This window comes from Dama dama, chromosome 15 (genome assembly GCF_033118175.1).
Source record: "Dama dama isolate Ldn47 chromosome 15, ASM3311817v1, whole genome shotgun sequence".
Lineage (NCBI taxonomy): Eukaryota > Metazoa > Chordata > Mammalia > Artiodactyla > Cervidae > Dama > Dama dama.
Window position 1 is genome coordinate 28,896,178 of NC_083695.1, and position 26,598 is coordinate 28,922,775.

Below are 26,598 nucleotides of genomic sequence, written 5' to 3' on the forward strand. Positions count from 1 at the left end.
CCCCCCCCCCCAGCCATCGAAAACTAACCCCTTCTATGGGAAACTGGCCCTTGTCCAACCCTTCCATCCCTGCCCCACCTCAGCCTCGAGGGTGCTGTTCCACTCTGTGGCTGCCATTTTGGACTCCTCCCCCAAGCTGTCAGTGGACCCCACATCCGTCCACATTCTGGTACCTGTGACTGCACTGCGGTGTGAGCCTCCCCGGCCATGGTCACCCCTCTGCATGACCATGGTCACCCCAGGACTGACTGCATGTTCACTTGGTTGGTGAGACCAGGGTCCCTTTATTGGCACTGCCAGCGCCTACGGCACAGTGATTTTGTGGCGAACACAGGTAACATCAAACTCTAGGTGTGCGTTTACAGCATTACGTGGTTCTTCTGGAAGGGCCCGAGGCAGGGAAGGTGAGTCAGCAGGCGGGGTGAGGTGTGGACCCGGCTGGGCCTGGAGCTTTCTAGGGGATAGGACAGTTGGTGTTCTCTGCCTGCCAGCCTCTCGAGCAGAAGTAAGGGTGACGGCTGTGTTGCTGACTTGCAGAGGCATTCATGTCAGACGGCTGCCATGGTAGTAATGAAAGTCACGGCTGCTGTTTATGAGGGCTTCCCAGGTGACTCAGTGGTAAAGAATCTGCCTGTCAATGCAGGAGACACAGGTTTGGTCCCTGGGTCGGGAAGATCCCCTGGAGGAAGACACGGCAACCCACTCCAGTATTCTTGCCTGGAGAATCCCACAGACAGGAGCCTGGTGGGCTACAGTCCATGGGGTCGCAAAGAGTTGGACGTGACATAGTGACTGAGCACACACGCTGTTTATGAAGCACTTAACATGTATTGGACTTGATGATTTATGGGCATCCCTCCCATCATCCTCACAGCCTCCCTGCAAAGTAGTTTTGCAACTGAAAGAAGGCAATGTGAAGGTCTTTGTCTTGAGACCACCCAGCTGAGCCTCCTTTTGACCCCTTAACCACCACCTCCCCTGGGATGGATCTGGGTTCTTAGATGCTAAAGCAGAGAAGCCCTGAATTGGCTCACAGGTTAGGGGCTTTGCAAAATTCAGAAGCTTCTTTCCTTGTGTCTTTATCCTGATAATAAATCACTGCCATGGTTGAGTACTGCCCACGGGTGTGTTTTATTTGGTTCGCACAACATTTATAAAAATGTGAACCAAATTTGACAATTCTGGAAGTTTCACAAATTTGGATTTCGGGCTTTTCTTGAAAGATGTAGAGGATCAGTCACATTGCAGCATTTGCCCAGAACTGATCAGCTACTGTCCCCTTTGGATTCCTATGCCCTCCAGTTTGCCACAGTCCCCACCATTCCCTATTGCCCCAACACTGGAAGTCAGTTATCTTTTATCAATATATCTACAGCTTTTCTTTTATACTGGGTTCAATTTACTCATTTTGTTGTATGCCCCAGGAAGGCATTTGACCTTGCAACTCCTGGATTAGACAAGTGTTAGCTCACCCTGTCTTCTTTGAATTATCGGATCCCCTGAAGCACTGTTTGAAGGGCTAGCTGGGAAAGGTAGTACCCACTGGAGAGTTCCTGGCCCCATCTCGTCTCTCCATTGATATACTCAAGGGTGAAGCCTGGGCCAAACTTTCAGATGTGGTCCTTTCGACTGTCTACTTTTCAAAGTTGCCGAGCTTCCCCCTGCAGCCAGGCACTAGGCTTTAGGGTTCAGTAGACACTCCAGCCTGGGGGCTTTCAGCCTGCCCGTTGACAGCCTCATAGGGGGCCACATCCCCAGACATGAAAAAAATCTCTTTAGTGTGACACCTGTTGACCCTCGTGGAGAGGGATGGAGTGTGGGTCAGCTCCATCTTGTCCTCCTCGGTTGGCGTGACCCATGGACAGCAACGGAAAGCAAGCCGGAATCCAGAGCGAAACCTGAGGGGTGGAGGGTCATCTTGAGAAATGGAGTGAGGGAAACAGTATGGAAACTGCCCTGTGGCTGCCCCACCTCCAGGAGCCGATCTCCCCTTCGGAGGAAAGTTGCTTCGGAAGTTCACTCCTAAGAGTTCAGGGTCTCTGGAGGACTTCCCTGGTGGTCCAGTGGTTAAGAATCCTCCTGCCGATGCAGGGGACAAGGATTCGATCCCTGGTCTGGGAACTAAGACCCCACATGCCTGTGCAGCTAAGCCCGTGACCACAACTACTGAATCCCAAGCGCCCTAGAGCCTGTGCTCCACAACAAGAGAACCCACTGAAATGAGATGCCTGCGCACCGCAACTAGATAGCAGTCCCTGTTCACCGCATCTAGAGAAAAGCTGGCGTGCAGCAAAAAAGACCCAGGGCAGCCAAAATAAATAAAGAATAATAAATAAAGAATTAAAGAAAAAAGCTCAGAGACACGTTCTTTAGAGGACTGGGGTTTTGGAAGCAGCCAGAAGTAATCTGGAGCCAAGTCCAAGTTTGAAGTGGGTGATTAAGCTGGACAAGACCATTTGTTATTACAAACAAACAAAAACAAACCAAGTACAATTATAACACAACAGATTTTCTTGTTTGATTTGTTAATTGGCTTCTAAAGGAGTATGCAAAGAGGAATCTTAAGAAATTGGGGCTTTGGCAATGTTGGCTGGAATGAGGATGCTCTCCAAGGGGACTGCTTTGAAAGGAAATATGCACATTGAACTAAGTTTAGGGACATTTGCTTAAAAAATAAGTGAGCTTTCCCCATGGCAGTACGAGGGTCCCCATGTAAATGAGAGATCAGAGGAAGGAGAAAGTGAGTGGGAGAAGTGAGACGGAGCTGGCAGAAGGTAGACACTGTCCTGTCAGGAACAGAAATAGATGAGGCCCTGTGTGGTGCAGACAGAGGCAAACAACTGAGTGGTCTGTTCCCAGGAGATGCAAGGTTCTGTGTTTCAGAAGCGTGGACCTGACGTTGGTTCTTCCCCCTGTAGCTCTAGAGATTCCATGGTGCAGCCCAATAAATGCCTTTATTATGGGAGCTTCATGGCCATTGTCCCTTATACCTGCACTCAGCATGTTCCAACCTGAGCTCCCTATCCTCTTCCCCCCATGCCCCTGACAGTCGTCCTCATCTCAGCTCCTGATAACTGACCATCAAGAACCTGGAGTCATCCTTGACTTCCTCTCCATCAAATTCTGTTGACTCTACCTTAGCAATCTCCAGACTGACCACTTCTCATGCATCTAAACCCACCATCTCTTGCCTGGTGGGATTACTGCAACTGCCTAATCTTCTCCCTGCTTTTCCCCCTTGCCGTGTTCCCTCTGCCTGGAACTCTTATCCAGATAGCTACCAGGGCCCACTCAGGCCTCAAGTCTGCTCAAAAGGCCCCTCAGTAAGGCCTACCCTGACCATCCTGTAAAATTGCAAACTTTATGCCCATTACTTCCCCCATTACTTCCTGTCCTCCCTTACCCAGTTCTCATTTTTCTTTTTTTTCTACAGGATTTATCACCTAATACACACTGTGACTTATTGACTCATTAGGTTTGCTTATTGTCTATTTCCACCTGCTCCCCCTAGAAGGTCAGCTCCCTGAGGAAAGGGATCACTGTTTTTGTTCACCAGGGTATCCCAAAGGGCCTGGAAAAGTGCTGGCACACACAGCCACTGGAGATTATTTTCTGGAGAAGAGGAGATTGCACCAGGAGGAACAGTCCTACTGCAGGGCTGGTGTCTTCAAATACTGAACGATCAGAGGTTGTTTCAGCAACTCATAGAGCCGTGGCGTGTTCAGACTCCCACGGACTGTGTCATTGGGTACCCGTGCATAGACACAGAAGGCTGGGGGCCCTCCTTGATGTGACAGTCCCTGTCTCTAAGTTCTCACTTCTACAACTGCATGAGAGAAAAATGTGTGATGTAGGGATGAGATTACAGACCTTGGAAACACATGGAATTCTTGTTGTACGAGTTTAGGAGAGTCTTCCTTTCTGAGACTCAGTTTCTTTATCTGTAAAATGGGGATAACAACCCCATCTGATTACACGGGTAGCCCTGGTGGCTCAGATGGTGAAGAATCTGCCTGCAATGCAGGAGAGGCAGGTTTCTCCCTGGAGAAGGGAATGGCAACCCACTCCAGTATTCTTGCCTGGAGAATTCCATGGACAGAGGAGCCTGGTGGGCTACAGTCCATGGGGTATACTTGCCTGTCAGGAGACAATGGAGGGTTCTGATGCCTATTAAACGTTCAAAAGATAAAAGTCAGTCTCTCACTTCCTTCTGGCCTGCCCCAGGTGGGTAGGATGTCTGAGCAACAAAGGCTCTACTGGCCTTAAGAATGACCTGGATATCTGTGCAGAGAGGTGATAAAAAAGGCCCAGGGTCAATGTCACTCACATCATTGCCTTGTTAAGGCCAGGACTCAGTGTTCACCTCTCACCGACTCTTCCCTGGCCCCACCATTCTGAGGCTGAGTGGCCTGCTCTACAAGGACTCCTGGGCACTGGGGCTCCTGCCTGGCCCAGCATCTCCCACCTGTGCATGTGCTCCAGAGCAAATGCCAGTCCCTCAGTGAGACTCCACTTCTCTAGAGGTAGGAGAGTGGTAGGGAGTGAGAATTGGGCTCCTTCTTCCCTGGCAGTCTCTGCCAAAGTCATTTCCTAGCGCCCCTGAAAGCCCCTCCTGTGATCTTCCAGGGAGCAACCCGTTTCCCCTCCAGCCTCGGCCCCAGGCCTCAGGTTGAGTGCTTCATTCTGCTGAGGCTGGCACTGTTCTCGCCCACTGACAGTCCTCAGTGCGTCCTCAATGTAGAAAGCTCTTAAAAACATTAGTACCTCCCTCCTTGATTTTTTTTTTTTCCCCTGTCTTTATTGAATTTCTTACAATATTGCTTTTTTATGTTTTGGTTTTTTTGGCTGATAGGCACGTGTGATCTTAGCTCCCCAGCCAGGGATCAAACGCACACCCCCTGCATTGGTAGGCAAAGTCTTAACCACTGGACCACTAGGGAAGTAGCCAAGTCCCTCCCTCCTTTACCTGGCTCCTTCCTTCCTCCCTCTCTGACTGTCCTTTTGCCTCTCTGCCCCTCCCTCCATCTCTCTCCCCCGCCCCTTCTCTCTTCTCCTTGTCCCAGGTGCAGCCCCCAGAAGAAAGAGCAGGAGCCGGCGGACGTGAAAGCTGTGGCCTGGGCATTGGGCAAAGCTTTAGGGAGGGGGTGGGGCCCAAGCGAGGCCCAGACAAGAGGGAGGATTATGCTGGGGGGTCCCTGTGAGGATGGCAGTCCCATGGGGGTGGGTGAAGCTGTGCAGGGGGGTCCAGATGGAGCCAGGCTGAGGAGAGGGGCTGGGGTGAGGGCTCACCTGTGGTTGAGGCAGCAGTAGATGATGGGATTGTACATGGTGGAGCTCATGGCCAGCCAGAAGAGCGCCAGGTAGACCTGCTGGATGAACTTGTGGCAGTAGATGTCCTCCTGGAAGGTGCCCAGGATGAAGTAGAGGTGGTAGGGCAGCCAGCAGATAGCAAACGTCACCACCACCAGCACCATGGTCTTCACGAACTGGTCCAGGAGACACTTGGGTCACTCCTCAGCCCGGACGCCCCAAGCCCCAGTCTTCCTGAGGATGGGGGTGGGGCACCCCTCATGCCAGCCTGAGAAGCCCTCAATAATCAGGTCCCCCTCTGCGTCCACAGCCTCAGACCCCCAGAACACCTGCTACCCAGGTACTCCTGGGCCCTCTACCTGAGGGCTTTTGCTCAGGCTGGTCTCTAGGCTCACACAGCTGTCTTTCCTTCTTAGTCCTCACTCCTCAAAGCCCAGTTCAAGGCCACCTTCCCTAAAGGCGTCCTGGATCCTTCTTTGAGCAAAGCAGCTCCCCTCCCTGGAGAGTGGATGAGCTCTCGCTCCTAACCCCATCCTTAGGAGAGAGCCTGCCAGCTATGGGTCCGCAAGATCCCCACTCGCTGCAATCTGTGTTTGTCACAACCCAAAGACCAAAGGCAAGTCGACCGGCCTGGGGAGGCAGGAATGAAGGCTCTGGCCAGAGACTTGGGACAAACACAAGGTACACGCGGAGTCCATCCTCCGCGGCGCCCTTTCGGGGGTGGGCCTGGAACGGCCGATGCCGAAGCGGGGCCAGACTTCCGACCCCGCCCTGACCCCGCCCCCCGCCCCCGGAGTTCACCTTCTTCTTGGCCTGCAGGTGGCGCAAGTTGGCACCATGAGCCTGGTGCCCCGGGACAGAGCGTCTCCAAAGCGTGAGCCCGATGACGCCGTAGGCGACGAACATCACCACGAGAGGCAGGAAGTAAATGAGGGCGATCACTACGAGGTGGTACCTGGAGGGAGAGTCAAGGGCCTGGGCACCTGGCGACCGCCAGAGCTCAGTTGCCAGGACTTTGCGGTGCCCCTGAGTTTTCCTGGCAGGCTACCCCGGGGCCGCCTCCCAAGACCTTGGTTTAATTTTTTTTTTTTTTTTTTTTAAGGCAAACCGACTAGCATATGTGCCCAGTGAGGGCTTCCCCTTCCGCAAAGGGGACACCAGTGTAAGCTCTGAGTCCTTCCAAGTGGCAGACAAGTTATCAAATGAGGAAATAAAGAGGAATGAAAAAGTTAACCAATACATTTGTTAAAAATTTATGACATTAAGCACAAGTGAAAGTGGCTCAGTCGTGTCCGACTCTTTGCGACCCCATGGACTGTATAGTCCATGGAATTCTCTAGCCTAGAATACTGGAGTATTTCCCTTCTCCAGGGGATCTTCCCAACCCAGGAATCGAACCGGGGTCTCCTGCATTGCAGGCAGATTCTTCACCAGCTGAGCCACCAGGGAAGCCCCATTAAGCACAAAGGAGGAAGTAAAATTACATATCCCACCCCCACCGCTATTAACGATTTGGAATATTTTCTTCCAGAATCATGCATTGTATGTGTGTATATACACATGTATTAGATAGATTATGTATATCGTCTATATCTGCATCTGTCTGTCTAGATAGATTTCCTGGAGTAGATATGTTTCTATCCTGCACCAGCATCCCTACCAGGAAATGGGGCAGTGAAGACGGGCCACACTGTTCAAGCTATGGGATCACTTCTTCCTGTCCGTGAGCATTGTTGGGAACGTGGCTCACATCGGCAGACACACTTTCTGCTGTGCGCAAGTGGCCTGGAACACCACTGACGGTGCTCATCCAGTCCCCATGGAGGACAGCCGGGGCTGTGTTGAGGTCCTTTTGTTTCCTTTGGGGTAAAGGAAATGCATGCTGCCCCTTCTGGTTTCTGAGTGATGCTGCAGTCATGCTCCGACAAGACCCCGGCAGGAGCATTTGGTGAATGGACCCCAGACCCCTGGCTCTGTCATGTGACCTTCTTCTAGGAGAACTGAGGTGTTCCCAAGCCACCTCTCTCCTCCACATGTGCCAGCCTTTCTGGGCCCCTTTCAAGAGGTGCTGCCACCTGGAGGGAGGAGAGCAGGTGGGTTCTTCCCTAAATATCTCCCCTAAAACCTGAGTTTAGAATTTGACTTTCTAATAACAAAATGTCTGGGGCCTCCTAGACACCCTGATCCCCATCTGTCCTACTGTGGAGCAGGTAAGGACAGGAGGAGCAGTGAATGCCCGGCCCCTGTCACCTTTGATTGTGAGGTCACAGAGAGACCTTGAGGATCAGCTGAGCCATCTGCCTCAGTGTCCAGATCCAGGAACCGAGGCTCAGAGAGGCACAGGAAGTCTGTGTCATGTGAAACAGCTCTACAGACTTAACACCTAAATGATTTCCCTTTCACTGAGAATCAGCCCTGTGGAGTCAGAAGACCTGGGTTCTTGTCCAACCTCTAGTTTAAAGCATGACCTTGGGCAATCAGATCTCTCCTTCAGTCTCAGTTTCCCCGTTTGTAAAACATGGAGATAATCTCCACCATGCTTCCCAAGTATGAGTGATCCCCCTTTGTTGTCTCATTCTTTTTTGGGGGTCGGTGCAGGATAGGGATTCACTCTGGGCTAAGTTCCCACCAGAAGGGAGTGCCAAGGAGCTTTGGGGACCACCTTCTAGGGCCTGCCAGAATCAGGAATGGCTTCTCTCACAGCTGAGACTGCCTTTTTTTGGCATTTTGATTTTGCAAGTGTATGCGCATTTTCCTAGAGAGGGCATCTGTCATTTTATCAGATTCATACACACAGAATGTGAGCCTGTAAGGATGGAGCCCCCAATCTAAATCTCAGAAGCTCCCTAACCCAAGAATGAATAAGAAATTCTCACACACAAGAAACCAAACTTTCGTCCAAATCTTCTCAGAATTCGAAGTATCACCAAAGTATACCCTCCTAGCCCACCTCTGCCCTCTTGCTTTCTGCCGTCGTCTGAATCAGGGTCAGAAATCACCAACCCCAGAAAACTGGTGGGTGGGACCCTGAGTTCTCACCACTCCGTGCGTCCAGGAGAAAAGCTCCATGTTGAGGTGGAGAAACATCGCCGCCCAGTGGCCAGTCTCGAAATGTCCTGCTCCCATCCCTTCCCTGAACCAGGAAGAGGGGCGCGTCCCTACATGGACACCGCCCAGGGAGCATTGAGTCCCGAGAACGTGGGGTACAGGGTGAAGGCAAAGACCCATGGCAGGGCCTGCCCTCGAAACACAACAGTCCCCAGGAACAGGCTTCTCAGAGGAATGGCGCCTTCTGGCCGGTGCTCGGGACTGGGGAGCGGTGGGGGCCGGCGTGGGGAGAGGGCTGTCACGGGGGGCGGGGCGGGGCCTGAATTGTCGCCGTGATTCGGCGGCTCTGGGCTCAGAGCCTGCGCAGCCTTGTGCTTGCGGCAGCCAGGCTTTTCTTGGACTAAGTCTGGCAGGTTTGTTTTCGGTTGTTCCCGTTTAAACGACCACATACTGGGCGCAGGTTCTGCTGCAGGCTCGGTACCAAGTGCCTCACAACAACCCCTGAGTACGATGCTCCTGCGAATCTCCTTGGAAAGAGAAAGAGCCAAAGGCTCAGAGAGGTTAAGTGACTCAGAGGATCCTTGAGCCAGCAGGTGACAGAGCAGGATTCCAACCCGAATTCTGTCCCCAGAACCTCAACCAATTCTTTATCCTCTATTTTGAACTTCCAGGGTGCGTGGGGATGACAGAGGCACGTGAGAAGTAGGCGAACTGAGGCCCAGAAAAGGAAAGGACTTACCCAGGGTCACACAGCGGCGGCACCGTGTCTGACTTCTGCTTTCTGCCCCATCCCCTAGCCCATGGTGCCTGCCTCAACTCAAGGCTGTCTCCAGGCTCCTCCTGAAAACATCCCAGACTCCACCATCTGCCCTTTCTTTCTGCCACCCTGATACGCCCCTTATTTAAGCAAGAGTGTTGAGACTGGGCTCTGAAGCAGGGCTGCCTGGATTTAAATCCTTGATTTACCACTTAGCAGCTGTGTGGTCCAGGCCCTTAGTTTTTTTAGTGCTTTGGTTTCCTCATCTGAGAAATGGGAATAATAATAACACATCCCCATCCTGTTATGAGAATTAAATGGGTTCATGTTTGTAAAGTGCTTAGACCAGACCTGACATTTACTGAGTGCTAAGTGTCACTTTTAGTTGATACTATGCTCACATTACCCCCAGTTCACTCACAGATACCAATGCACTCACACTTACACACTGCACATGTGTACCCCATGAATGTGCATGCATGCACACACAGACACATGCACACACACCGTGTTCCCCCACCCCCAGGCCTTACAAAAGGAGCATCTTGCCACCGCTGTCTTCAGGCCAGGCCACCACGCACTTGGTGGCGCCCTCATCCGTGGTGACGGTGGAGTAGAAGCACTGGGGGAAGGCGAGCGCCAGGGCCACCAGCCAGATACCGGCAATGACCGCTCTGGTGCCAGGAGCTGAGAGCCGGGGCTGGAAGGGGTGGACGATGGCCATGTACCTGTGAGCAGAGGGCGGTGTGAGTGGGGGGTGCACTCCCATCAAACCAGCCTGCATCTCCTCTTCCCACTCCAGGCCCACACTCTCCAGTCCTATTCCCCGCACCCAGCTGGTAACCTGCAGAGAGCTGCCGGGCTGGTGACTGTCTTGTAGACACGTGGCACACTAGTGCCCTAAACCTCTGTCCACCACGTCACCTCCTTCTGAGCGTGGACATGCTCTCAGAAGGCCACAAGAGGGCAGTGTGCCCACACCAGAAGTCCGTCTGGGGCATTGTCCTGCAGCTCTGCCCTGCTGAGTTCCTCAGCAACACAGCCTCTCTTCTGTTCAGACACTTTAACAGAGCCCGAAGGTCTTCTGCACAAAGCCCAAAGCAGCTGCCCACCAGCTCTCTGAAGTGGAGGAAGTGCTCTACATATGCAGAAATGACCTTGCTCCTAGATGAGCCTCCGAGTCTTCCTCCCTGAGATTAAGCTGAATCTTGAGAAATGGCCAGGACAATAAGACAATGCTCAAATCCCACCCTTTAGCTGATCCTGATAACGATATCTGATATACTATCTGCCCCATCCTGAAACACAAACCCTAGCGCCTCAAATCCCCTATCCCCTTCCTAATATTTTCCCATAGCCCTCATGACCTCAAAATACAATATATAATTTATTTAGTCTTGTGTTTCTATTTAAATTTTCACCAGGGCAGGCATCTTTATCTGTTTTTACCTGAATGTGCAGAACAGTATCTGTATATAGTGGGCACTGAACGTAAGAATGAATGAAGAAATGAGTGGACGAGTCTCCATTATTACCATCCGGACCTGAGCCGCCCTCTTCCTTCCCCTGAGTTACTAGTCAACCGCCTCCTGCCTATCTGGACTCCTGGCTTCCATCCTGCCCTCTACAGTCCATACTACCCACCCCCCACCTGACCTTTAAGGCAGAAGTTCCATGAGACTATGCTTTTCCCACTGGTGTATGTTCCCCAGTGCCTGAAACAGTGCCTCAAATACTTATCGGGTGAATGAAAAAGTCTTAGGTGACTTTAAGATCTGCCGACTGATCACTCCTCCACCCTGCTGCCCCCATCCCCTGCAGAGGCTCAGTCTGCAGCCCCAGAGATCAGCACCCAGGAGGTAATTGGCCCCATCTTAATTATGTGGTAACTGCATGCAGTGTTTCATTTCCCCCCTCATATAATCTATCTAGGAATAGGAAACAATATAAGCAATTTCCTTGTAAAAGAAAGAAACGAAAACAAAAATCAACTCCAGAGAAGATCACTCCAGAAGGTCCCTGAAACACTGTTGCTTTTCCCCTATAGCCTTGAACAGCCATCTAAGGGCAAAGTTCTTTCTCATGTCTAACCTTACCCTTTCTCGTCTCAGTTGCACAGTCCTCTGTGAGACTATTCCAGGTGCATAGCTTAGGATCATGAACAGATTAGGAGGCAGTTAATTCCCTGGGTTCTACCCTTAACTTGCTGTGTGACTGGGGTGTGTTATCAGCCCTCTCTGAAGCCAACACAGTGAGCTGGCTCCCCCCAGCTGCCCCACTGCCCCACTGCCCCTTCTTGCCTGTCAGCAGCAATGGCAGTCATGGAGTAGATACTGACGAACATGGCTGTGATGGGGAAGAGGTTCTGGAAGTAGCAGAAGGCACGGCCAAAGTACCAGATGTTGTGGCTGGCATAGACGAAGTTGAAGGCAGCGTTGAAGGCAGCCATGCAGAGGTCGGCCAGGGCCAGGTTGACGATGAAGTAGTTGGTGACCGTGCGCATCCTCTGATGGGCCAGAATGATCCAGATGACTGTGGCATTACCCATCACAGCCACCAGCACCAGGGCCAGGTAGGCTGCGGTCCACAGTGCCAGCTGCCAGCCGGGCATGGAGAAGGCTGTGATGCCCGTGGCGTTGCTGTCAAGGCCAGATGAGATATTGATATCGGTTGTCACGACACAGGCCCCCATGGCTGCCTCTGGGTCTGGGGACAAGGGGTAAGGCTCCTTGGCTCCCTCCAGGCCCTGGTGCCCTGTGGGAGCACACAAATCCTCTCTGAGTGCGGGGAGCAGAAGGAGTGGGTGCCGAGCCAGGAGCGTCCAGGGAGCCGGGGGGTCACTCCCAAGTCTGAAACAGAGATGAGTTAGGCTGAGCAGAGAGCCAGGTCCAGAGCCCTAGGCACTTCAGATTCCCATGTCCTGGCCAGCCTTCTCCAATGTCACGTGGATATCTAGAATCCAAGACGTGGTCTCAGAGTAAGAAGCATCCTCATAAATCATCAGCCTGTGTCTTCACTGCAGAAATGGAAAAACAGATTCCAAGTGGGGACCAGCCCAGGTCATGTAGTAAGTTGGTGATAAACTCGAACCCAGGTCCCTCCTGATGTGGTTCAGGGACCATTAGGGCTCAGAGGTGCTCAAAGCAGCTGTCTGGATCGGGCAGGTCAGTTGTGCAGCAGGCGGTCTCTCCAGGCGCTGGGGTGCAGGCGGGGCGGTCTTCCCACTGCTCTCTGGGCGGGGCCGTGCGGCGCGGGGCGGCAAGGGCCTTGGCAGAGGTGCTGTCTTCTCACGAGCTGGGGCTTTGCCTCCACCCTTCATCCCACTTTCTGCGTGGATGGCCCAGCTTCGTCTCTTAGGAAAGGTTTAGGACTGGCTGCTGAGGCAGGGAGAGACCCAGGGAAAGTGGGGGGTGGCAGGGGTGGGGCCTGGCATGGAGGGCACAGTCCTCAGTAGGGTGTTTACATTCAGCGGGGCCGCAGCTACATCTAGAATGTGACTAGGGGCACAGGCTTGGGAGCCTCGGGGACTCCAGGCAAGGACTCCTAAGCCTTTTCGAACTTCAGTTTCCCCATCTGAAAAAAAAAATAGGAACGATACAGTGTGCATCTCACAGTGCATTGGTGAGTTTTAAATGAGATAGTGTATTTTAAGTCTGCTTAGCACGGGAGCTGACGCATAAAAGGCGTGACAAGGAGTCGCAGCCCCATGGGAGGCCTCGGGGCCTGCTCAGGGCTCTGTGGCCAAGATGGAATGCAAAGCATGTCCAACCCGTTCTCAGGTGATGCTAATGCTGCTGGCCCAGGGGCCTCACTTTGAGAACCACTGTCTTAGGACAAGGACAGGGCTCACTGCCTCTCCTGTGAGCTCCAGAAAACCCCGAGGGGCGGCCCGCAGACTCCACTCTTCCGCCCCGACTGTGTGATGTGTCGGGCACTGCCTGAAGCTGCTGTGTCTGAGTGACTATACGTGTATGTAACAGGCATGTGTAAGCACATGCACATTTGTGTACCTGTGCACACCCGTGGGGGTGTAGACCATCAAGACCTGGCAGCCTCAGAAGGGCAGGGCATGTCCCTCCTTAAAGCCTGGAGGGTTCAAGTGTGCTTCATCTCCTTGGACTCCCTCCAGCCTCCGGGGACCCCTACTCCTCCCGTGGGTGTGTATACTGTAGGACCCTGGGCCTCCTGCCCTCCCAGAGTCAGCTTAGGACACAATGGCTCCCACCCCCTGGCCAAGCCATGGGGCAGAGGGAGGCCTGTTCCCTGTCTGGATCGGGCCACCAGCCTCTGTTTGGACAACTGTCTTTTGCTGAATGACCTCTGCCTCTGATGTCTTTTGGCGGGAGAGCAACAGACACTCCAGTTTCAGGGCTTGTTTGTCTCATGCTCCACTGACCCGGGTTTTGGAGGCAGAATGTGTGGAAATAAGAATGTAAGCTGGGGCAATCTACTCTGTTGGTGGGTCTGCCTCCTCCTTCAGGCTGTGAGAATTTCAGTTTCAGGTACAGGCAGAGTGCAAGGATAGGACCCCAGAGAATGTATCACACATCAGAGAAGCCCCAAATAGTACCCGTTTCTCCTCCCCGCCAGCATCCCACCACCTCCAGTATTTACATGAGGATTATGTTTTGGAACTGTTAAATCTAAGAGTTTTATTTCCCCCTTAAATCATGTGCTCTTGTAGTTTTCCAACTATGTACTGTCTCGTAGAAGGAGAGGGTGGGACCACCCTGGACAGAGGAGCGTGCAGAGCTGGCCTGCGAAGTCCATCACTAAACAATGGCCATGAAGGCCGGTCTTTCTCAAAACAGGAAAACGTTCTGAATTCCTTTAGCTCCTCTGCACACGTCCAGACTCCAGTTTGGTCTTCGAGGATTTGTATGGGAAGTTCCCTCCACCAGGAAGTGGAGGAGAATGCCGCCCACTGGTTCTGTTGGATGGGCTGAGTGGCGGCGCAGGTTGGGTACTCCTGGGAGGCTACTCTGGTTCCGACTTTAGAGTGCTCCTTATTAAGAAGCCCATGGGATCAACCCCTGGGGAAGGGAGGGGAGAGGAGCGGGTGTGGGCAAAGAGGGTGGCTGAGCAGTGATGGTGAGACAGTGGCCTTGGACAGCCCCAGGTCGGGTCACTGTGAGCTAGAAGGACCCATTAGAGTCACCCTCACGGTTTGTGCTATTGTGGTTCTGAAGCTGGAGTCCTGAAGACTAGAATGGAAGAGGAGTTGTATATCAGGGCGTTTGGAGGCGACGGTAGGAGCTGCTGCATGGGTAAGGGACGGGAGAAAGAAAGGGGTTCCAGGAAGCGCTGTGGCCCAGGTGCCCCTCAACAGCATCCCAGAGATGCCATGTCGCCTGGTCATGGCTTCAGTGGGTCACATGTGGCTGCAGGTCATCTGGTCACCACCAAGTTCACCTGGGCTGGGCAAAACGAGGTCAAGGACAGCACGGGGAGTTGTTTATTTGGCTAAATGAATCCCATTTGAAAAATCAGCCTTCATTCTGAAACTATGCGCTTCTTGCTTTGGGGGTTAAAATATCCTTTGTTTCATGAAATAATGGTGATGGCAGATGGTAGTTGCCTCCGTGATTTTTCTTTCCCTTTAACGTTTCTTACTCAGTGGAATACCATGCTGATGAGCTGTATGGTTCCCTCAATTAGGTGTTTTGATGCTTTATTGGTCCATGAAATTCAAAGACCCAGGAGCCCTGATCTAGTTCCTCCTTTGGAGAAGAGGAGGGGGAGCCCCCGAGGGGAGGAGGCTGGCCCCGGGTCCTCTGGCCTGTGCAGGGGCCGCTTCCTGATGGCTTCCCTCGTCCCGCACAGTCTGCACCCGCCTGTCGGCCTCAGGTCTCACGAAGCCCCTTCTTGGTCACCTCCTTGTCACACAGGCGGGGGGTTCCTCAGGGCCTGGGCTGTGTCTTTGTCTTGTTTATGTCTTTTGTCCAGGAGAGTAGCGAGAGTATCACAGGTACCCTCTAAAGGTGGACTGAATGAAAATGATGAATCAAATTTAAAATGACTCAGGGGTGAGGGACGGTAGATTGTATATATTGCATATATCATCTGTTTATCTATCTGTCTATAATGCTGTGGCTTGGTGGCTGAGTTGTGTCTGATTCTTTGCGACCCTGTGGACTATAGCCTACCAGGCTCCTCTGTCCATAGAGTTTTCCAGGCAAGAGTACTGGAGTGAGTGCCCCTCCCTTCTCCAGAGGATTTTCCCAACTCAGATGTCAAACCCGAGTGTCCCACATTGCAGGCAGATTCTTTACCATCTGAGCCATCATGGAAGCATCTATCTATAATAAGTAGATACATATCTAATAGAGAGATAGATGCTTGACAGATAGATAGGTAGATGTGAAAACCTTTAACTAATGGGATTGGCCGTGATGGGATTTTAGGGAACTTTGAGTGGGCAGGGCAGTGTAAAACCTGGCACATTGGCACACAGTAGGTGCTCAATAAATCTCAGATGAACACATGAATAACAAATTATGAATAAAGTTTAGAACATAACCCAGTCAGGGATGATGGGAGTAGCATTCTTATTTTCACAGAATCTAAAGCTTAAACTAAAAAAAACATGCCTGTGTAGGTCAGGCAGAGCTTTTGGAGGATGCTGAGGGTTTCCACAGCATCTCAGGATTTATTCCTCATAGTTCACCCTGCCTTGTCCACAAACCAGAGGGTCCCAGGCTGGCCCCTTTAGAAGATGAACTCTGGCCCCCCCACCCCTCTGGCCTGTGCATCAGTGGCCCAGAATCTGGGACTTCAGCTGGGAAAGGGAGAGTTGCAGTCTGCCAAGAGCACGCGCTGCAGCTGACACCTTTTTTAAACACTGTGAGTGTGATGGGGTGGTGCTTCCCCCTAAAAGCCTGAAGTTTATCTAGCCAGAGAAGAGAGGCCGTGAGTGTTTACATCTGCCGTGGTGCTGGTGTACACAGAGCTCAGAAGCTCTTAACACCAAACGGGTTCATTTCCCAACATCAGGCTTCTGCAAAATCTGCCCATTTATGGCAGGCCGAGGAGGAAGTGGGCGAGGCTTGCCTAGGAGGGGGCCCCCCAACACCCGGTTGCTAGTTCGATGATTGGGGTCATCCCAGAGGCAGCCTGGCTGTTGTAGACAGAGGGGACTTGGTGTCTGCCCTGGTGCTGGCAATTGTGCTGTGGTGAGGAAGGGGGGAATGAGTGAGGAAAAGGAGGGGGACAGAGGGTCAGGGTTTCTGCTGAAAAGCCTGAGTCCTGGGCCCTGCAGGGGGTCTCTCAACTGGACTGGGAGTTGAGAAACTCCCTGCAATCATCCCGGAGTTAGGAGAAAGCGTCATGTCTCTACCTTCATGAAGCTTCCAGCCAAGATGGAGAGCCAAATCCTGGAAGAGCAGAGAGAACTTACCACCCCCTGTATTATCTGTCCCTCTTCACTCCATCCTCTGCCACAGTGATCTCTTAAAAACACTGACCATGCACTTCCTGCTTGAAACCCTCAATGAATTCCCATTGCTCTCTGGGTTGAAGAAAATAGCTTCATTCCTTTACTGCTAATTCTTTCTTAGGACCACTTCCCCTTGCTTCTTTTAGCAATAAAGCCTCCCCTGTTGTTACCTATTGTCACCTGGCTTCCCAGCTAATGACTGTATTTCCAAGCCTCCCTTCCAAGCCAGATGTGGTTACATGATTAAGATCTGGCCAATAGGATGTGGCAGGAGCAATTTATATGTGTCTACAGACAACTTCAAAGTCTCATCTGTTTTTTTTTTTTTTTTAAACAAACAGCTTGCTTTTTAAAAAATTTAATTAATTAGTTAATTAATTTTTGGTTGTCCTGGGCCTTCAGTGCTGCGTACAGGCTTTCTCTAGTTATGGCGAGTGGAGGCTCCTCTAGTTGTGGTGTGTGGGCTTCTCACTGCCGTGGCTTCTCTTGTTGCAGAGCACAGGCTCTAGGCGGGTGGGCTTCAACAGTTGTGGCCCACAGGCTCAGTGGTTGGGGCCCATGGACTTAGTTACTCCACGGCATGTGGAATCTTCCCGGACCAGTGATTGAACCTGTGCCCCCTGCACTAGCAGGAAGATTTCTATCCATAGTACCACCAGGTAAGTCCTCATCTTTTTTTTTAATTTATTTTTTATTGAGGTATAGTTGCATTACAATGTTGTGCTCATTACTGCTCTACTGCAAAGTGACTCATACATATATGAACATTCTTTTTCATGTATTTATATTACAGTTTATCATAGGATATTTAATTTAATTCCCTGTGCTGTACAATAAGACTTCCATCATTTATTCATTCAATATACACTAGTTTGCATCTGCTAATCCCAAACTCCCAATCCAACCCTCTTCCACCCGTCTCTGCCTTGGCAACCACTGGTCTGTTCTCTATGTCCCTGATTCTATTTCTCTTTCATATATAGGTTCATTTGTGTCATATTTTAGGTTCTACTTAGAAGTGATGTCATATGGTATTTGTCTGTCTTCCTTACTTCACTTAGTATGATCATCTCTAGGTCCATCCGTATTGCTGCAAATGGCATTATTTCATTCTTTTTTATGACTGAGTAGTATTTCATTGTATATTGTACAACATCTTTATCCATTCATTTGTTGATGGACATTTAGGCTGTTTTCATGTCTTGGCTATTGTGAATAGTGCTGCTATGAACACAGGAGTGCATGTATCTTTTTGAATTATAGTTTTGTCTGGATATATGCCCAGGAGTAGGAATGCTGGATAATATGGTAGTTCAATTTTTAGTTTTCTAAATAGAATCTCTATACTATTTTCCATAGTGACTGCACCAATTTACATTCCCACCAGCAGTTTAGGAGGGTTCCCTTTTCTCCATACTCTCTCCAGTATTTGTTATTTGTAGACTTTTTGATGATGGCCATTCTGAAGTTCTCATCTTTAGAGAAGGAGTTGGCTGCTTTCCACTTCCACGCCCCTCTTCCTGCTGGGTGGGAAATGGTAACAACGGGAGCTGACATTTTGAATCCAGAGAGGGCAGCCCTGTGTTATGGCTGGCAAAACCCAGGGTTGTTGCATGAAAAAGAAAAACAAAGCAAAACAAACTTCTCTCTTATTTAAGGCATTGCATGTTAGGCTCTATTACAGCACTTAACCCTTCATGATACACTATCCTTTAAGAATTTCCTTGGTGATTACACAGGTTGACTATCTTTGTTCTACACTCCAGTAGCATTTCTGTGCTTTCCTTCTTGTTAATACCCTGACCCATGCTAAGAAATCATGAGGCCAGGAATCCCATCTGTCTTGATTATGGTCATATCTTCCTTTCCCTCCGTTATGACTGACACACAGTGTGTGCTAGACGGTATTTGTTGGTTAAATAACTGAATTATTGGGCAAACAAATTAATATATTGAAACAGCTTGGGTGTAATAGTAGAAAACTTTTTGCTGTAAGCAATAGTGACTTAAACAAATGGGGGCTTATTTTCTCACATAACCGGAAGTCTGGAGGTCAGTGATTCCATGCTAAACAGTGCAACGGTTTCAAAGTTCTTTAGGAATTTTTTTTTTTTCTTGACATTTGCCTCTTGGCTGTTAGATGGCTGCAGCATCTCCAAGTAGCAGTTTCTTACATGACAGCATTCCCATTCCAGGAAGGGAGCAGGAAGGAAAAGAATTCCCCTTCCAGGTATTTCTCCTTTGTTAGGGAGGGAAATCTTTTTTCAGGACCCTCCCAGCAGATGTCCCTTATATAATGTGACCAGAACAAGGTCACATGACCACTGTTAACTACATGGGCAGTTGGGAGAGGAAATGTTTTCCTTTTTTAAGACCCAGCTGGGTTTTGGTACTGTGGGGCTCACTGAGGCTGGTAGGAAGAAGCCAGATCTAAGAGCCCATGCCTTTCCTTACCCAATGGTCCCCATTCAGGAAGTCCCAGGGACTATAGGGTATCATGATGTGGTCACAAATAAAAGGATCATGCATTGTGCTTAATGCTTGCTGGAGAATGTCACTTTCTGTCTCTTGAAATTCTTTCCTAGACACTGACCTGCCCAGGAGACTGAACTCTGCCAACAAGCTTACCTGTTCCAGTAAAATCCATTGATTATCATCACTGTGGTCACAGCAGTAACTGTCCACCAACCACGTGCCTGTGTGCCTGGGGCCTGAACCAGCGAAATAACCTCCTTGTGCCTCCTCCTCCTTGTTTGTCAAATGGGGCTAGTTATCTCATAGGACTGTTGTGAGGATTAAATTAGTTAATACATGCAAAGTGCTTAGAACAGTACCTGGCGCACAGGGCTAAATAAGTTTCCTGTTGTCATTTTGTTAGGGGAAGCACACTGATTGAAACCGCCCACCCTGGCCAGGCACCATAATAACCATTTACATGAGTTGTTTTATGGCAGGAGATCCTGATAAGGAATATGGAACTAATAAGCCACCACCAGCCGGAAGAGTTCGGGAAAGATCAAGAGGAGACACTACCTGTCCATCCACTTCCCAGAATCCCTCTCGCTAGCATCCATCTTGGCTGAGCGATGTGTGCGCCACCAGGAAAGACTCTGAATTAGAATGACTGGCCAAAGACCACCCGGAAACGAATCCCATCACCATAAAACCCAAGACTGCGAGCCACACGGCAGAGTTCCCCTGGGTTCCCTTACCTACTGCTCTCCACCCGGGTGCCCTTTCCAATAAAATCTCTTGCTTTGTCAGCACGTGTCTCCTCAGATAATTCTTTTTCGAGTGTTAGACAAGAGCCCAACTTCGGGCCCTGGAAGGGGGTTCCCCTTCCTACAACAACTGGCGACCACGAAGGGACACCCCCATCTCTACTGGGGCTGACATCCAGACCGCTCGGGGTACTCCAGGACCAGCTCGCCTGCCGACGGATCTGACCCAGCGGCCGCAACTGGGACTCGTTTGTCCCTGGTCTCCTCCTGACGCAGACAACTGGCCAGGGTGCCCCAACCGGGTAAGGAACAAGAGATTTTGTTGACCCCTGTTTTCTCACCCCTCTTTTCAACCTATCCTATTTTTCTAGTCCCCCGGTCCTGGACGCAGGAATCTGGTCGAAGGGCCTCAGCTTAAGCTAAGGATTGGAGACTGATCACCTCCTCTTGGCAGAGAACTCGAATTCTGGTTCTGGTAGGGCCGAGTTCCAGTCCTCCCTTCTCTGGAAGCCCAGGGAAAAGTCCCGTAACGCCTGGGTGCCTGCAGGTGGCAGGAGACATCTGTAAGGCCACCCCTTTTTTTTCTCTTTCTCTCCCCCTTCCTACAATTTCATTATATCCCAATTTCATACATGAGATTATATGCTCAGAAAGGTTAAAGAACTTGCCCAAGGTCATGCAGCTGGGAGAACCATCAGTCAAGCCTGATCTGTCTGACTCCAGAGCCCATACTCTTTCTTCTCCGACCCCAGGCCTTCTCTGAGATGACAAGTTTCTCCTGAATGTCCCAAGGGTGGGGTGTCTGGCCACAGACACTTCAGGGCCCAGATGGAATGCTACCTTCTTCCAGAAGCCTGCCTGGAGACTTGCTCTCTATTCCTCACTGGCATGTGGCAGCCTTTCTGGAGAACGTGAGAACTGCCCCTTGTCTCTTCCTTGGAGGCAGAGAAGGTCAGTCTTGCCCACTGTTGTGATCATCGACACAGATACAGTGTTAGTCCTCCAGGAGCACCTCGTCCTGTTAAGGACACTGATGCCCAGGTAAGGCGCTCACTGCAGGGTGGAGAGCCAATACTGGCCGAGCTGTGCCTGTAGCTCCCACCAGCAAACGCCCCATTCAGTGGTCTTTCCTCTGCTCAGGGCTCCTTCCATGAGGTGAGCACTTTGCAGGGACAGCGGCTTATCCAAAGGAGACCTTATTCAAGTCGGGCCAAGCATGGGGCTCCCTGGGAGATTGTGGCCTGAGCACTAAAAGAGATCATCTCTGATTGCTCACCTCAAGCCCCTGTTCCTACCTGGGTCCAGGTCCTGGGTCCATCTCCTGCATGTGTCAACTGATACACAGATAGTGACGCCAGAGGGCGACATCATTACTTTAATCCGTGTGAGCACAAGGGCTTCAAGCAGCCTCTCAGACTCAGATAAACAGGAAGATGGTGATGATGATAAACACGGCCAGGGTTAAGATATTTTAAGCCAAACCTCTTTGAAATAAGCATGCATCACCTCTAATCAGAAGGTCTTCCTGCGCGCACCCCCTTTCTCCTGCTGCTCTGCATCTCAGAAAATGGACCACATGCACCCAGTTACCCAAGCCTGAAACCTGGGCATCACAGTCAGCAGCTTCTTCACTTGCTCCCTCCCCAGGATCACTTACTCCTGTCCATTCTACATCCTAAATCTTAACCCATCCACTTCTCTCCATTCCCACTGTTGGTCCTCTGCCTCCAATTCCTTGTTCCATCTACAGAGAGCCACAGGCTCTGGCCTCAAGCATGGTGTAGGCCCGTGGTTCCCAAACTTTGCTGCTCATTAGAATCACCTGGGGAGCTTTGAAAATGCTGCCACATCACACCTCAGATAAGTTAAGGCAGGAAGTAGGGGGCATGGGTGCCTCCCTGATAGCTCAGCTGGTAAAGAATCTACCTACAATGCAGGAGATCCCAGTTCAACTTCTGGGTTGGGAAGATCTCCTGGAGAAGGGCTGGGCTACCCACTCCAGTATTCTTGGGTGTCCCTGGTGGTTCAGACAGTAAAGAATCTGCCCGCAATGCAGGAGACCTGGGTTCGATTCCTGGGTTGGGAAGATCCCCTGGAGGAGGGCATGGCAACCCAGAATACTCCAGTATTCTTGCCTGGAGAATCCCCATGGACAGAGGAGCCTGGTGGGCTACAGTCCATGGAGTCTCAAAAAGTTGGACAGGACTGAGAGATTTAGCATAGCATGGGGGGTGGGAGGGCATGGGGGTGGGAGCCAGGCATCAGTAGTTTTTAGAGATCCCCAGGTGGTTCCAGTTTGCAGTCAAGTTTGGGAACCACTCTCCCCTTGTTCTGAGACCCTCTTACACATCCTTTCACTGGGGCAATATCCACTTAATCTGGCAGGCCTCTCTTTAACATTGCTGCCTCCTGGAACCCTTCCTGCACACACAGATCTAAGCAACTGCTCCTTCCCAATGTTGATACTTACCACACTGTGTTGTTATTTCTTTTTCAAATGTCTGCCTTACCCCCCTTACCACCACCTCCTTCCCCACTGAGTGGAAACATGCATGCAACTAATCGTCACAACAAGAGGCAAGTTTTATTCACCTTATGATTTTGAACGTTGCCCCAGATTTTTATTTTTGCCGTTTATCTGTTTACGGTGTTTGAAGCGTGAAGAAAACCATTTTCTTCTTTAAATTGAATATAGATATAAAGGGGGCTTCCTAGGTGGCTTCAAGCCAGTTTTTATCTGTTTTCTATTTGAAATTCCCAAGCTGTGGCTAATAATTACCCAGGGAACTTAAGACTGGGGAAAATACCCTGTATTTAAAACTGATTTGTTATTTCCTGTCGATTATCTGTTGACATTGCTTCTCTGGTGTCCAGATTCAAGAGCTAAAAATGAAAACTCTAATGTTTGTTTGATGTTTGTTTCTCTTTTAAGGAAGCTGCTCTCTGTAGCTTTTTCTCTTTTTTCTGCGTAATTCAGGTATAAATTGACAAATTTATATCAGGTGTATAAGGGTATTGGTTTTAAATATGATACTTAGTGAGCCCTTTCAGTTTGAAAACAAATTTTTCTTCACAGGGAAATTTTCTTCTATAATTTCTTAATTTCTTCTCATATTATGTAAGAATGTAGCAGAACAGTTGAGTAAAGAATGACTTGAATAAATAGGTACTTATTTTCCTCACTTCACAGGGCTCTGGGTAGGCAGCTGCTGACTTGGGTTCCGTTGTTGGACAGCATCAGGGTTTCGACTGGTATCTCCTCGGTTCTCTTGGCCTCTTTTTTGTGGTTACAAGACGGCTGCTGCAGCTCCAGGCATCGTGTTTGCATTCTACGTAGGAAGAAAGGAGAAAAAACTGTGACACTAATCATATCAGAAAAGACAAACAATCTTTCTGGATGTCTATGGCCCATGAACCAGAACAGTCTCCAACAAGGGAAGCTGGTAATAAGTATATTTCACATATCTAGCCTCCACAGTGAAGTCAGAGTAGGAAGGAGGAGGTTGGGAACAGCGTTGAGTTAGTCAGCAGCAGCATCTACCACATTTCATCCTGGCCTCCACATCTCTTATCTTTTTCTTCTGATCCACCTCTTTGTGTTTTTCCTCTGAATTCTGAGATATTTCTCTCTGTTTGTCTTTTAGACCACTGACTCAATTTGCAGCATGGACTGTCTCTATTGGATTGTTATATTTGAAAGTCACACTTTTTAGTTTGCAGGAATCTTTTTGTGTGTGCTCCAACTATATCTTTCCATGACCCTTTTTTTTTCTTTGAAGTTCTCTTCTGTCTGTCTTGCTAGTTCTAATTTACATGTTCACCTAGGGCTTCCTGCCTTTGTTACTGAGTCCTTTTAGGCAAGTGTGATTTTTCTTTACTCGCTCATATTTTTTTCCCCTTGGCCCCCCTAGGGGTCGGGCTGTCGACATGTCCAGAGTGGTGCCAAGCCAGTAAGTGGTGGAAGACACAGCCCTTTCTGCTCTCCTGGGCCTTTGGCAAAGCAAGGGTCTGGCAAACAGTCATTCCTTCACCGTTCTCCACCCGAGGCATCCTCAGATGTTCACTGGCCACCTGGGATCCATCAGTCCTCCAGTGCAGTTCCCTCTGGTCCATGGTGGTCAGCTGGGTGGAGCAGGCCCCCCAGGACCACACACAGCTGGAGGGCAGAAGCAGCCCCCTCCCTGAGAAGAGTTAGGGTTCCACCGTGGGGGGGTTCACTTCTGGGAACCAGGAGTTCCTTTCTACCTGGTGCCAAAAGGAGCTCTGCCTTTTTCCCCACCACTGGTCCTTGAACTGTGGCTCTGGAGGGTGGGGCCCCAGACCTTCTCTTGTCCTTGGAGATGTAGGGGCTCCCTGTGGCCTTAGATGCTCTTTCCTGGCTTCCTGGTTATGTCACCCACAGAGTGAGTGGCAGGCAGGGGGAGAGGATATACACTCAGTGCTCAATCAAGGCAATCTCAGGATTCACTTGAGCCAAGTTTTTAAGGGTTTTGCTTTTGCTTAACACTTGGGTAGTCTCTGTATAAACAAATGTTATAATAAATCCAGGTGTAACTTACCTGTTTGCTGAAACAGGCCTGGTAGGACTTCTCTGGAGGCATTTGGTTGGCAGTTTGAATTAGTGATTTCAAACAGTGGGTGATGACTACTGTTTAAAGGGAGACCATAGAAAATATAGGAATGCATCCTGTGGCAAAGGTTCCTTTGTCTCATGCAGCTTTTGCTGGGTTGTGTGTTTTGTACACTGGGCTGTAACGTAAAATACGGCTCTGCATCATGTTATAAAAAGTTGTTTAAGCAGGGGAATTCCCTGGCAGTCCAGTGATTAGGACTCGGTGCTTTCACTGCCACAGTTGGCGTTCAATCCCTGGTTGGGGAACTAAGATCCCACAAGCCACTGGGTGTGGCCAAAAAAAATTATAAGCGGTGTTGAATTGGAGGATGTTCTAGGGGCAGTTGTTTTGGCTTCACATGAAAATAAAAATAGAAGAGGATGAGATCCTTTACTAGAAGAATTCCATGACTCCCTCCACCCCAGCTGATTTTAAACACAGGTTCCTACGACATACGAACTAACTAGTATTTAGCAGCCTAAATTCTCGGTGTTCTTTTTCCCCAGCCCCCACTTGACTCTCCAGAAGTCAGACTAGCCTGCTTCCTCTGCAGTTCTTGTGAAGGTTTGGGGTCATTTGCTGGGGGCAGAGAGGGAGCCCGCTTTGCTCCAGTGTTTGGGGGGACGATTGAGGAGGCTGAGCAGGAGGCAGAAACCAGCCCTAGCCTGCGTGGACCCTGTGGGGCTGGTGCCTTTGGGTGCACACTGCTCATGAATAAAGCAAGAATTATCCTCCCTGTCTAGTTTCGCACACAAGGCTATTCTGATGACCCATGGAAAAGAAAAAAAATCCCTCAGTCAACACATGTTTGTAACAGAAAATGGCATTTTGCTAATGGAAAGCCTTCTATTTTCTCTGAGCCAGACAGAGAGGGACTTGGGAATGTAAGACAGAGAGTAGGAGCTGTGGCTGATGCAAATTGCTTAGCAAACAGGAAAGAGGAAGTTGAAATGGCCTACAGGGAAATGTAGCCCTTAGGAGTTGGCAAGTCTGGGAGAAGGGAACTGGCTCCTCCCCGGACAAGTTTTATATCTGTGGGACTAGGTTTCTGGTGGAAGCCCCAGGGGAGGATGGAACCTGCAATCTGAATGAAGCTGCAGGCAGAGCCGGCTCGGGTGACCAGGGACAGCCAATCCGCGGCTGCCATGTTTAATGAGCAGCTATGTGCCCAACACCCCACCAGGCCCTCAGATACCAGTTGGTGAGATGGTCCTTGCTTCATGGTGCCAACAACCGTGCAGAAGGAAGGCAATAGCCAAGTAAATGTAGGAGTGGTGAGGGCTCTAATATGTGGGTGAAAGCACTTTGTCAGCTGTAAACTGGGTGGTCTACCCTTGCTGGGGGTCCCCTAGCAACCAGCACAGGGCAGGATGCTGTGGCTTGTAAACCTTCCTGACACAGATCAGCAGGTCCATGAATGTTTTCTGAGTGTAAAAGCCTTGCATCCCTTCCTCAGTAGCTACAGGATCAGGTCCGGACCCCAGTTCTGTGTTCCCCAAGGCCCAGTCTTGGTACCTTCTGACTGCACCGGGGGCCCAGCCACCTCCTCTGAGGCTCCCCTCCCCCAGCAGTACCCAGCCTTCCAGAAGCAGCTGCCCCGCTCTTCCGCATGACAGGTGGAACTGCTGCTGCAGCCCTGATGCCCGGGTGCCCGCCACTCCCAGTGAGTCACGCAGGCCTGGCCCAGCACCAGTGTACCCAGGCTGCTTTCCCAGAATGCCCGGCCGGGCCCCGATGAGGCCAGCCCCTGAAGGTGGCTGGCTCCAAGACCCTTCCTCTGTCTGAGAGGCCAACCTGGAGTCTTCTCCAGAAGGGCCCCTCCCCTATGGAAGAAGAGGTAGGAATGCCATTTCCCCAGTCTGTCAGCCCTTGGCGTTGCCCACTTAAAGGAACCTATTACTTAATTTTAAAATGTACAAAGGGGGAAAGGGGACTTCCCTGGTGGTCCAGTGACCAAGACTCTGTGCTCCCATTGCAGGAGGCATGGGTTGGATCCCTGGTACGAGAAGTGAGGTCCCACATGCTTCACAGCGCAGCCAAAGAAAAAGTGTACAGAGGATAAAATCAGAAAATTTGTAAAACAACAAATGACTGATAAACATGTAAAAATACACTTGACTTCACTAGTCATAGGGGATATGCAAATTTAAAAACTGTTTTCTTTTCAAAAAACATTTTTCTTTTATTGTGCAATCTAACACACATAGAAAAGGG

The 26,598-nt window shown here is 50.3% G+C and overlaps 1 protein-coding gene and 1 long non-coding RNA gene across 4 annotated transcripts; one reads left to right on the forward strand and one right to left on the reverse strand.

The window, feature by feature from the left end:
• Positions 1 to 264: 264 nt before the first annotated feature.
• TACR2 (tachykinin receptor 2) lies at positions 265 to 12,461 on the reverse strand. Of its 3 annotated transcripts, none has more exons than XM_061161700.1 (6): positions 11,416 to 12,461; positions 9,649 to 9,843; positions 6,112 to 6,265; positions 5,290 to 5,486; positions 1,788 to 1,898; positions 265 to 631 (listed from the first exon to the last, which is right to left on the reverse strand). In XM_061161700.1, exons 1-6 carry the CDS (start codon positions 11,805 to 11,807, stop codon positions 613 to 615), a joined length of 1,068 nt encoding a protein of 355 aa, XP_061017683.1. In that variant the 5' UTR covers positions 11,808 to 12,461; the 3' UTR covers positions 265 to 612. The 3 variants fall into 3 exon arrangements, with proteins under 3 accessions (XP_061017683.1, XP_061017682.1, XP_061017681.1); XM_061161699.1 differs by having other exon boundaries at positions 265 to 679; XM_061161698.1 differs by having other exon boundaries at positions 265 to 1,898.
• A 3,744-nt stretch (positions 12,462 to 16,205) lies between these two features.
• LOC133070058 (uncharacterized) lies at positions 16,206 to 19,778 on the forward strand. Its single transcript, XR_009696066.1, has 3 exons — positions 16,206 to 16,287; positions 17,046 to 17,209; positions 19,136 to 19,778. It is a non-coding gene; the product is annotated as an uncharacterized LOC133070058 (long non-coding RNA).
• The last annotated feature ends 6,820 nt before the right edge of the window (positions 19,779 to 26,598 follow it).

Bases quoted from the DNA above. Each gene is read 5' to 3' on its own strand.
- TACR2 (XM_061161698.1), bottom strand. From the start codon at position 11,807: ATGGGGGCCTGTGTCGTGACAACCGATATCAATATCTCATCTGGCCTT. The intron at 5,487-6,111 runs GTGAACTCCGGG...CTCCTGGACCAG, and splicing joins ACCTGCAGGCCAAGAAGAAG to TTCGTGAAGACCATGGTGCT. The intron at 1,899-5,289 runs GTGAGCCCTCAC...TCCACCCCTCAG, and splicing joins TACTGCTGCCTCAACCACAG to GTTTCGCTCTGGATTCCGGC.